Raw genomic sequence first — 13102 nt, 5'->3', positions numbered from 1 at the left:
GTCAATAATATCCTGAAGCACCTGTCACTTCATTGTGGCTTCATTTTAAAGGGTTCTGTGAAATCATTGTTCGTTATTAAAGTTTTTAAGGCCATTTAAGTAGTTTTTTTGTGTTGCAGATGACGTCCTTGTCAACGGTTTTGAAACAAAAGAAAGCAGCTGTGTGACCATCCAGAGCCAATTTTACTTTACAAACACAACAAACTCCTACAATGTGCTGCAGGACTGTGGAAACTGCTCACGGTGGGACTTTTTTTTTAGGAGGATCAGCAAAACGATTTTGCAGCGTGTTTATGCTTCCGTACCTGGAATATACACACTGCATGAAGTTGCCCTAACATCCATCACTGTCTCCCACAGGCTGTTTCATGCCAAGCAGATAGAGAACACAAACCTGCTGTTCGTGGTCGCAGAGACGCTCCCCTGCAGCTCCTGTGAGATCGAGAGACTAACACAGATCAGGACAGAGTGTATCCTTTACATCCTTTGCTCAGGACTTTTGGTTATATTGAACCTAAAACCAATGTTTTGTTGTCATTCTTAAAATTTATCATAATGAGGGAGAAATGCACTGAAAGAGGCAGTGGTCTCAGAATGTGCATGTACTCCCTCCCCCTCTGCATTTCTTACTCATTATGATGAATTTATGAATAAAAACGAAAAGTTTTCTGTTTAGTAAATACACCTTATGAGGCGCTGTCTTCACTGATCAGAGTCCTCAGTTTAAAACAGGAAGTAAGCAATGGAGATGGGCAGCGCTGGTCTGTACTCATCATATTGTGTTATTGTTTTAAATGAGTGCCTCTTGGTGTTAGAAACTTCCACACTGTGAGTTTAACTTAACGATAACAGTCCAAGAGGAGAATCCATGCGAAGTACTGAGCAACGCACGATATCGTAAAGGCCCAACGTCCTGCTTTGACTACAGTGCCTTAGTGAGTACACATCCAACAGAACTGTGACTTATGTTTCTACCTCAGTGCCTCACATGTGACATCAAAGATTTAAAAAGTTTGAAAAGCTAAATTTATATAGAAGTTATGATCACAAAAAGATGAATTTTATTTTTACCACATAAGCTTTCACTGTGTTCTAACGATGCATGTTTTATCCACATTTGAGAATATTTATAGCTAACCCACTCTCGCTCGGTTTTGAACATGTTTAGTCTCTCTGTGTCCCTGCTAGTTAAATCCCAAGTCTTTTTAAAATTTTAATAGTGAGTAATGTGCTCTGTAGCTAGCTATCCATGCCAGGACTGAAACTAAGTACGATAGCTCCTCAGATGGTCTTTTCAAAGTAAAAGCTTGAGCTACCTGCGTTTTCACACAAAGCTTTTATTCTGGAGTTGTGTCCTGGACAGTAATTTGGAGAATAAAGTTACTTACATGATTGCTGAGCTCTTTCTTTCGGGAGTCATTGCTAAACCTTCTTAGTTGTTAGAAATAATCATAATCACCTCATAAAGAATCTGAATATTGTTTGAATAAGGTGAATACCATATCTTGAACATGATTTTCACATTTAATAGTTTAATAATTCACAGGGGTCCCTTTCCTCAAAGATTTAAAACTTTGCCATGTTTTCTGTTGTAGAGGTAGCCAAAACATCACAGATAAGATGCAGTGATCAGAAACTGAGATTCTAGTATTTCTCATGTGTACAGGGAAATGATTTTACCAGGTTTCTCTGTGCCCATGTAAACAAAGTATCCTGAATATGATCAAAACCGAGATATGACTCATAACAGAATACTCAAGTCCATGTGGACATACTCACGATTCACAGGGTCACTTCTTCATGTCAGTAAAGTTGAAATTCAGATTAATTTATTTAAGAATCACTTCCCTGAAACACTCAGACAGTGAACAGCATGTTTACAACACTACAGCTGTTAAAGACATATATTTAACTTTGTCTGATTATTAGTACAACCACAAAGAGCACAACATGTACCAGAAAATAACTCATGTGTTTTACAAATAGACTGTAGAAAGAATTGGACAAAGCCTGCGATGTCAGCCGTCTGCTTAAAATAGGCAGACTAAACTGGTCTTGAAGACAATCTATGGTGGGCTCCATAGTGAAATCGCTGTCTCAACCAAACTTTGGATCAACCCAAGCTTGACTTCCTGTCAGCTGGCTAGCTAGGATTCTGTTTGACAGAAATGTAGCTTCTGCCTGTCAATCTATCTGTCAATCAAATGAGACGCAACAATCAGTCCGCAGTGAGGTTTTTCCTAAATATAATCAAAATGATTGTGGTACAAAAAAATCGTACAGTGAGAGCACATGAGGACATTAGCTAATGAGACACGTTTGTTTTTTTAACCAGGCTGTAAACCATTTTTTTTCTAGAGTAAAAAACATTTTTTAACGTTCTGTGTGTGGGACTTCTAGTGTTCCTTCAGCCAGCCTCAAGTGGACACTTGCCATATTGCAATCTTTTGCACTTCCACATTGGCTTCATTTTTCAGGACCGGAGGTTGCTGCTTGGTTTTACAGTACAAATATATGTTGGTATGACTTATATGTAATCATTTTTTATTTGGATGTTTGCTTTGAAAAAAAAGAGCAGTAGCCTACTTGCTAAATTGAGAATACATTTCTTCCAAAACAGCTGTCATTGGTCATTTGGACCAAACATGTTTTTTCTAAGCCTGTTATACCTGTAATTATTTCTACTGTAGAGCCCAAAGAATAATGCGGATATGTTGCCTAAAAAAAGAAATAGGATTGAATTGCTAGCCAGCTAGCTTCCTTAGTGACTGCTAATCTCTGTGAAGCTAGCTAACTTCCATAAAAATAGCTGGTTTTAAAGCTAGTAAAGCATGTCTACTTAAAACTAGATTTTTTAAAAAGGTTTTAAAGGTGCAGGGTGTAATATTAAGCCTTGTTGCATTTAGCAGAAAAAACTTGGTAAAAATGGAAAAATTGTATTTAGAAGTAGGCCTCTAAATTAGTGTTTAATCTCCTGAACATATGAAATAGTTTTTAATCTTTATTAACATAGAATAGTTTTTAATACGTATTTCACATGTAAGATTCCAACATTGTCTCAGGAAAAGTTCTTACCGATAAAGCACATGACATGAACCCAAAAGTTACACCTGCTGGAGCAATTTGTGTTTCAGACTTATGTTGCCCCAAAATATGGCTACTACATACAGCAGATCATAAGATTTACACACCTAAACACTGCTGCTCTTTCTGTCTTTATATGATAACACTTTTCCCTAACAATTCCCCCTATGACAGCTAGCATCCCTGTGCCTTTGGAGCAGCTCTAACACTGTTCTACTTTAAACTTCATATTTTAGAGGAGAAAAGACACCCAGATAGGAGACAAAACAGCTGATGAAAAATTAGTCACTAAAATTTCCCTTGACTTTTAATTGACTTGGTGAACTAATAAATACTAAAGGCACTAAGCTGGGACACTCAGAGAGCAAACTAAGAAAACTGGTGACAGAGGTTAATGTATGTTTGTGTGAAAAACTGATAACTTTAAAAGACTTAACTTTAGTGCTTTTTAATATCTTTACACTATTTAGTTGTCTGGCTTGTAAAACATCAACTCTGCTGAAAATATCTCTTGCTACACTTAAAAATGAGGCATAAATTTCATGTTTAGAGCAAACACAGGCATTATAATGTATCTGATCTGATTTGAAGCGCTGAAATAAAACCTTGTCGATTCTCCTTGCAGGAAAATACGTCAGAGTGTGGACGGGGTCATGCTCTGCAGTCCTCCATAGGAGTCCTTCTCTTTATTCAGCTTATTCTGCCTCTTTTTCATCTCTGACACGTACAAACACTCCACTGACATCTTTCATCTCTTTGGGTTCAGGCTCGGATCTACCGAAGGTCATACTAAACAGCTACTGTTTAATTCTTTTGATCTGCAGACAGCCCTGAATCGCGTTTGTGCCGAAAAGAAAACATGGTTTAGCCGCAGTGTTTTTTGCCTTATTGTGTATGCATTTGTTGGTGTGTCAGGGCTTCAGTGCAGAATGCAGGCAGTGAATGTTTAGAGTGTGCATGCTACTTTAACTAGGAAAAGCATGTTTCAGATATTAGCACTCCAGCTCAACCATACAAACACAATCAACAACAATCACAAAAAGTCAGGGAGCTTCTGAAATGTACTTTTATTCTTGAGCTGTTTTAATAAGGTTTTTTGATGATAATCTGGATTTTCTTTGATCTAATACCTTTAAAGTTACATAGATGGCTCCTACGCCCTTTGAAAATACCCTTTATGATCAGTCATAACAAAGAATTGTGACCATTTTTATAATCTTTACGACATTTGGTGTCCCGGCAGGTCAAACATGGCAATGCTATGATCATAGCTATTGTCAAAATAATTCACAATGTCTGCTTAATTTGACTAAAACAAGGTGTCATTACATGTAAATCAGACATATTAACGTAAATTTACAAAACAAGGGTAACAAATGTATTAATAATGGAGTGAAGTTTGCTTTATAGCTATAACACAGAAATGAGTGATAAATTTAGCTCGCTATATAAAAATGCAGATGCTGAATATGATGAAACTAGACAGGGCTATAGCCAATAAATGATAACACAGGTGAGACAAAGTCTGTGAAAGTTTAAGGTTGGAATGTGATTGTAAAAGATCTTAAAACTCAGATTATTTTCCTTTTTGGTGAACATGATGGAAGGAAGCATTTGGATATTTAAGTAAAGTGTCAACTGTCAATAAAGAATTACAGCAATAAATTAATCAAACCTTCATTTAAAGCTCCTGTGAAAATTTTTTTCTATTTATGAAACAGACAAAAAAATTCAAACTTCTGCCTCTCTATGAGCTACAAAACCATCAGAGACAAGACTATTTCCAAAGTGTAGATTTCAATTACTGTAACCACTGCCAGGAGGAGCAGTTGTAAGTAGAGATGGCCAAGTCTGGCTACACACTACATGATTTTAAGCCAGATTTAAGGTTAGATTTGCCTCCCTGGAATATTGTTGGGGCGGATTTCAGTCAGTGGAGGGATACGTATCAGTGGAGGCTCATCACAGATGTTTCTGAATAATCCTGAAGTGTGTGGTGTCAATTGTTTTACTGCTCTATTTCATATCATAGCCTCCCAGACCTAGAACCATAAATATCAAACGTGTTTGATATTTACGATAAACAGAACTTTATCTGCATTCCAGTCAGGATTTCATTCATAGTCTTGTTCTTGTTTTATGATTTTTGGTGTAACTGTAAGACATGCCAGGACAGCCTGTGGTGAGGGGACAACAAGCCGAGGATATTGATAGTCCTCCATGTTTATTTTTATTCAAAAGTTACTTTTGATCACGAGAAATTCTGTGAAATCCCGTGTTCGGGGAATCTTCACAATGAGGCAGGTTGACAGGTGTGTGGTCTCAGTGGACTCTTAGTCTGACTGAGTGTGCGCTTAAAGGATTATAAGATGAAAAATCTTTTTAATTTGTCCTCATATTCTTTTTGTTTGATAAGTACTACTTACGTACAACAGGACAAAGTAGAGATAAAACCCACAGCTTTGATATGGGTTGCCAAAATCAACTCAAACAAGGAGCTTTAATTAGCATTAATAATTAATACTTATAATGCAGCAGGTTGTTCTTATCTTAGAATAATACTGCAGATACACAATTTTCACTTAAATATGTTAAACCTTTGTTTATTTCAGATGTTTTAGATATTGAAAGAAAAGTTTGTTTCACCTGCTATATGTTGGATTTAAAGTACAATATTTGCCATCACAGTTGAAGAACTAAAGGTGCCCTGTGTCCTTTTCTTGTAAGCAAACCTTTAAAGAAATGCTTTTTCTGTATTTAAAGAAATAGCATTGTACATTTTGATGTTCAAACTTCTCGTTTAGATCCATGCTTCCTTGCTAGCAGTTCTCCTCTCTGCTATGTTTTGGCTTCTTACAGAGCCCCTTCATATGCTTTAATGTGTGTGCTCTGTGATTGGTCAAATACATGAGAGACAGCTATGCAGGGATACTAGTCTGTGTTACGGATCTTTTAAAGTCACTGGCTTTACACCAACCTCAACATTTAACTGTCTATATGAAACTAAAGTTTGCATTTAACAGCTTTCTAGAGCCAACTAAGTCATCAGTGCATTTTTATATTGTGTGCATCAAACATTGAGCTCACAGTTTCTGCATGCCAGTGTTAATCAGAATCTACTGCAGGTAGAGCTTCATCGCTCTGACTCCATCCTCTTGAATGCTCAGGCTCAGCTGCTTCTGAAAACTCCTGCTTTCGTAAGCTTTGTGAAATGCAAAATGAATGATCTGCTCTAGCTCTAATTTGCATGCCTGATCCTTGTGTATGTCTCTGCACTCAGAGGAGCTCCTGCAACTTCAGCATTTCAATTTTTTTACATGAAAGTAGATCCGAGCCTTAGCCTTACATTCACTTTAGTGTCTTTGAATCCACCTCTAAACCTTTGCCAAGACAGTCTGTGGACTTAAAATCATATCATACATGACACAACGACCAAGATGGACTTCCCTCTGAAAGTACTCCTTGCCTCTTCAATCTAAAACTAGGATTGAGATGAACAAAGTGTTTTACCCCCAAATTTTTTCTTAGAGCACTTTGACTGATAAGAAGATAGAGTCTAAGAGCAAATATGATGAAAGTGTATCAGTGTTGAACTTCAGTAGGATTGCATTTGATTGCACGTATCGGTAGTGAAACATCAGTGTGGTTTCTTTTGTAAAGAGACTGTAAAAGTTGAGGTTTGATTTGCTGAAATGCTTCCTGAGGTTTTAGGTGTGATCCTGAAGTGCTTCCAGTAGATGGTTAAAGGTTGTGAAAACATCTAAAAACTGACCAAAATGATCAAATGTTTACACGGATTTTGCTGAAAAACACAGAAGTCAATCTGCCAAACCATTGCATGGTTTAGTGATGTACTGCTGTGATGATTGGAGTCTTTATTCTAGCACAAATAATGGTATATTTATAATAAAATTTACATAATGAATGATCTATCTATATCATAGCACATAATCTGTTTAGTGTCAGTATGGCTGGCAGGCTTTGGTTAAGGGGTAGCTCTTTTTCTATGTTGTATCTCCATTATTTGTCCAGCTTGAATTTATGCACTTAATGTATGCTTCTGTATGGGGAATGTAGTCACTGAACAGCTCTTAGTGTTTGATATATGTTATGAGTATGATGCGTTCAGATGCTCTGTTGAGATTTAATGTGTCTCATTGCAAATAACGAGTCACTGTGGATGGATATTCTTTGGTTATCAAGCAAACCTCAGAGTGAAAGTGACATCTGACTAAACATTTTAGATATGTATAATGGAATCATATGAAGTGATCTGGTCTGAGTGAAAGCTGCTCACTTCAGCGTTTATGTCATCATACACTTGAGACTAAATGTTTTAGCTTAATTTTGATTTTTGTGACTCGTCTCAGCTCTTTTACTCTGTGTAGTGTTTTTAAAACAGTCACAAAGGTTAAGTGTACTTCCAAAACAACAAAATAGTGCACATCAAGTACTAGAAGGTCAAGAAAATCGCGTAAAGGTGGTACATCAGCCCTTTTCTTCATCTGTTCCATGCTGTGGTCCGAATACGGCATGATTCAAGCACCTGATGAGGTTTTTGACTCTGTGTAAACCAGCTCTAAAAAGCCTTTCTCAAAATGCTCAGTGTTTCCTTTTTACTAGAAATGAGCTCCTTTTCACCCTGCCCCTCTCTTCCATGGAATATGTTGACACGAGTACAGCTGTGCAACTCTATGGCTATAGATTGAGATCAGTGGGTGAAGATATCAAGGACTATTTGCTGACGTTTATTCTGATGTCACAGGGAGAGCGGACTCTGAACTTACTATCAAATTTCACATTTTCAGACAAAGCCACACCACAAACAAAGGACCGGGCTAGCTTATTTTACAGTGGGTCAGTAGTTACTCCAGGGGCCCATTTCATAAGGCAGGTTTTTTTTGCAAATCTCGAGCCTGTTAACCACGAAATGAAGGAAAGTCAGAGATTTTCGTTTCAAAGAAGGAGGAAAGTTAAACCTAAGAATGAGGGGACAGTCAAGCCAGTTTCACAAAGAGACAAACCTCATGTTCAGTAAACCCCCAGTTTCTCTGAGTCTGGAGCCTGTAACATGGTCTAATTTCTGCATTCTTTCATTAATTCAGTTTGTATTAGGTGCATTTTTCACACTTATTCTAAATAAAAACCTGTTTTATACTAATATTAAGACACTAGACTACATTAAACATATATAATTATATCAAACATGTCTGAATTAATGGACTTAACAGGATGAAGGTGAGAATTATTTAAAGTATTTGTTTGATACTAAAATTATGCTGAGCATTAACTAGTGCACAAGTCTTCACAGTATGAAGAAAATCTTATTAGGTAAAGTTTTGAGACTAGATTCTAATTTTATGAGATTAAAGCTGTCACTTTACAATACTGAAGTTGTACATTTATTGTGTTGAAGTAGTAATTTCTGAGATTTGAAAATAATAATAAAGAAGGAAATATTTTTTTATGGATGCCTTTCATTAACATTATTCTGAATGTCTAATGTTTGTACACTTTACAGGTTGTTATCATAATCTAAATCAGCAAAAAGTCAAAGTGTTTTTAACTATTTAGATTCTAATAGAACATGTTCAAACTTGCACAGATTACATGATGATTTAACCCATTTTGAAAGTGATATAGCCAACAACCAATGCCACACTGCACACTTCCTATTTAAGTCTAATATAGACTAACTCACTTAAAAATAACCATCAACTTAAATTATATCTTTATTTATACATCCTTACAATCTTGTAAATTTAAAACTTTAAAAGTTTTAATATGTTTATAAATATTTAAGTAGGGCTGTCAAAAGATTCAAATATTTAATCGCAATTAACCTCAGAAATGTTGTAGTTAATTGGGCCTCATTTTTGCGTATTTCAAAATTCTGCTATTTTGCATTAAGAACTACTTTTGTCATTTTGTGTTTCTCTACTGTCTTAAACTAAGGGAAATTGACTTCCTGTTTGGAAACAGACCTACTTTTAGAGGTAGGTTGAAGTTTATCACTCAAACTTAATGATGGAAAAATGAACTTGTTATGGATCTTAAAGGAAATAAGGAAACATAAGAAATCAAATGCTTAATAATGCATGTAGCAGATGTTTGGTGACTTGTCTGCTGAGCTGTCTGTAGGTTTCTAAAGAGAATTGAGACATCGAGGAGTGCTGGTGGACTTATTTTACATCACTGTGGCTGCACAGAGACATTAGCCAGAGTGTGATAAAAGAGACAATAATGCATGAGATTAATCGTGGTTATAACAATCAATCATTGTGGACCTTGATTAATCTCAATTTACTTGATTAATCTTGACATCCCTAGTTTTTAGATTTTTAAATGTTCACATTGTCAATTCGTCTTTACTTCTGTGATAAATCTATTTACAACAATTTGATTGAAAGTGCTTGACAGATAAAGTTGTTTTTATTATTAATAAATCTTATAATTCAAACTTCATTTTCATTAATTGATGAGATAAAGCTTTTAATATTATAAATTTACCTAAAAGTCTTGCTTTTTCTTTTATGTTGCTCTAGTATGCTTTACATCATTCCCTCATAAGGCGGTGTAACTTTTTTCCATTTCCTATGAATAAAATATTAAGCACAGAAGATTTCTAGTTTGACACGGTAAAGCACAGGGACCTTTACTGATTCACAGTATCGTGGCTCCATAGATGATGGCCTTAGACTTATCCTACTCAGAATTGATTTACTTAACTCAAATTTGCTGTTCAGAAATTCAGTGTTTCTCATCCTAGAGTATATCAACTCAAAGCTCAGGATTAGACTCTGAGTTTGTTGAACTTTCTTCTTGAAATGGGCCCCAGATATCCAAATAAATATGTGCAAAAATACTAAAAACTGGGTTTTTCATGACATGTCCATCATGATTTCTTAGGGTTCAATCTTTATATATAATATAATATAATATAATATAATATTCAGATTTGGGTAAAGGAACTTTAGTCAAGCACAATCTGGAACAAGCACATGAAAGCACTTTCAGCTGCCATATCAACCAGTTAATGCCAGCTAAGAAGGTTCAAGTCACTTTTCTTTCATTCAGTAAATCCAAATGATCAGTAAAGTCGACTGTTTTTCACACTGTAATTTTCAAATTCACACTTTTAACACACTTGCGAATATTTTTACTAAACTCTCATCACTTGTTACATTTGACACAGCTACACCAGCTCATATTGTGTTTATTATTCTGATAGATACATTATCCTTGTGACTTGTTTTAAGATATAAAAATGCTTTAAAACTGGTTCTCAGCTGATCTAGCGTCAGGACCCACTACAATATCCTTAACGACAAATCAAGACCCAACATTCCTACGTTTTGCAACCATAACTAAGCGTTTCTAATGGGAAAAAACGCATCATGGATTTAAAAATGGAACAAGTGTGGTATGAAAAAAATGGGCTGAGACATATGTTTCAACATAAACACATTGGAGTTTTTTTGCCTCATACTTTTTTGCAGGCACGCTTTCGGGACCCCCTGAAAATGGCTTTGCAGCCCACTTTTGGGTCCCAACCCACCAGTTGAGAATCAGTGCTTTAAAAAGTACTTTTCTCACGTTGTCAGTTTCCAAAGATTCTGCTTCAGCTGACATGAAACTATTTGTCAAAGAACAACTTCTCAGTCAGATGTAAAGAAAGCGGTATTTGTGGGGTTTGCTTGATAAAGTCCTTAAAAATATTTATCCACAGTGATTCATCAGCCTGTCTTTTTGTGTTAACATTCGATGTGAACTAAGAGTTAATGGGGATATTTTTAAAAAGCTTTTTTGACAAAATATTTGTAAAATGTTGTTTCTCTCCGTCTGCCTGGTGTTCCACCCTGCAGTGCCTTGGTGCACTTGTTTTTGAAAGCAGGAATGTTTGGATGTCAGACGTGGACGTTCATCCTGTGGGCCATGTTAAAGACACGCTTGAATTTAAAGAGTTCTTCTCTAAATGGACTCCTCAGTCAGGGAACAAAGAAAAGACGCTCCTCTTGGACTTCTAAATATTTTAAAGGAGCACAGCTGTTGTATGTGTTGAACAGCTGGCCTCCCGTCCTGCCTTCTCTTGGACAGATATGTCAGAGTGTGGAGTTTGAACCCTGTTGCCCGTCTGCTACGTGCTTATTCCCTCTGGTTCAGCCTTGAATCGAAGCACAGACACAGGCCCTTCTCAGATTTTTTTCTTCATCCATCTGCACACTGTATATTCTGTATTTGAAGCTTGTCAGAAATGTGTACTTTTCCATTAGGACTGACTGAAATGAGAGAATGTTTGCGTACAGTTAACCTACTGTTGTGCATCTCTGCTGTCCCCAAGCATGCTGGGAACGCAGAGAGGCAGATTTAAATTTCAACACTGTTTGAAGACCTCAGCAGAAACAATGCTTTAAAAAGAGACAAAACTCAAGTCCTGCAGTTTTCACTTCAGGGCATGTTGCATTACTCAAACAACACTGTTGTACATTAGCAAAGAGACATTTTGTGTCCCTCTTTATAGCTGACGATATATTCCTGCTGTTGAGGTCAGTGTTGTAGTTTTGTTTTAAATTAACAGTATTTATTTGCATGATATTTTGAACAATTTACAGATTTGTGTACATAGTCTGATGGATATTTTACATTCCTGTCCACATTCAGCGCTCCACTGCTGTGGCGAGAAGTGAGGGCGCCCTCTGTGGATAGATTTAGGTATTGCAGCAAAGACCTCAGAGCACTTGTATGTAAACAGACAAAGCTGAAAGTTTGACTTCAGTGAAGCCTATTATAACTGTCAGTGTTTGCATTTTAAGTCTTTTTGCAGCAAGTAAAAGCACAGAGGAATCAGAATTAAGAGCAACAAACTGCCTGTTTAACTTCTGTCATTTATTTAGGCAAAAAAAAAAAGCTACATTGAAAATGCTGGAAATGATTTATGCATTTAAAGGCCGTGGAGCAAATGAACAAGGCAGTGGCATGTGTGGGGACAACCCTTTATCAGAAAACTTTGTTTATGGAATAGATTTATGTGTTGCTTATTTGGTTTAATTATGTATTATTTTAATTATTTGTCCTTTATTTGGGTATTGTGACTTAAATTTGTGTTGAACAGAAAGGAGCTGAATGTGTTTGAAGCACTTAGAAGTTTACTAGAGTAAGAGAAGAAGAAGTTAAAAACTTAACGTCCATGTCCTGTTTTTATTTACCGAGAATCAAAAGAGAAGAAAGTTAATGTTTTTTGCTGTAACTTTGCTTTACATTTTGCTGATGTTGTTTACAGTTTCCTCTCTTTGTGCCAGTCTCCAATGCCACCTCATTTTTGTACAGACGATGTGAAGCAGTCAGCAGACCATGAAGGCTAACTTTGTAAAGATTTTGTCAGTCACATTACAAAATGGATATCTAAATGTTTATATCTTTGGTGATTAAATGCTATTAATATTTTTCACTTCAGTATTGAATCGTCATTGTTCTTCACTGTGTCTTATCCAATCATTGTAATACTTCCTCTGACCTAACATTAGAGCCCTTTCTGCTCCATTGGATATGTTGAAGTCTACAGTGTCTATAAAAAGCATTCGCCCCCTATGATCTTTTACCCTTATAGTAATTCTATAAATCAATTATGGTTATTATAATTTGGCTTTTTTTTCACCCGAACCATTTGACAAACAGAAAGTCCACCATTTTGATTTCTGTTGTGAAAAGTTATTAGTGACTTTTTTGCCTCAGAGGGTGTGACCATGGGGATCTTTTTGTTCACCATGACACAGGAAGTGGAGTTCCCACAAGCTTAGAACACATGTAGAGCCATGAAACATGACACAGAAATACACAAAGGGAAGCTTAGATGATTGATACTGATTTTTTTTGGTGGGCATAGCTTAAAGGGGACATATTTGACCCAAAGACAAGTTTATATTGGTCTCAGAGGTCCCTAAAACATGCCTGTGAATCCTGTTGCTGAAAAAACACTCAAGTATTGGATTTTTGTATGTCCAAAAAACCCTCTGTTTCA

The 13102-nt window shown here is 36.3% G+C and overlaps 1 protein-coding gene across 2 annotated transcripts in view; it reads left to right on the top strand.

The window, feature by feature from the left end:
- LOC121506874 (voltage-dependent calcium channel subunit alpha-2/delta-2-like) overlaps positions 1-12477 on the top strand; it is a 73804-nt gene extending 61327 nt beyond the window's left edge. For both annotated transcript variants that reach the window (XM_041782849.1, XM_041782847.1), the window contains exons 35-38: positions 120-243; positions 361-470; positions 853-935; positions 3710-12477. In XM_041782849.1, the coding sequence (XP_041638783.1) occupies positions 120-243; positions 361-470; positions 853-935; positions 3710-3805 (413 nt within the window). In that variant the 3' untranslated portion in view covers positions 3806-12477. The remainder of the gene's footprint in view (positions 1-119; positions 244-360; positions 471-852; positions 936-3709) is intronic.
- The last annotated feature ends 625 nt before the right edge of the window (positions 12478-13102 follow it).

This window comes from Cheilinus undulatus, linkage group 3, assembly GCF_018320785.1.
Source record: "Cheilinus undulatus linkage group 3, ASM1832078v1, whole genome shotgun sequence".
Lineage (NCBI taxonomy): Eukaryota > Metazoa > Chordata > Actinopteri > Labriformes > Labridae > Cheilinus > Cheilinus undulatus.
Note: the sequence above shows the minus strand (reverse complement) of the source record. Positions and strands in the feature narration are given on the sequence as shown.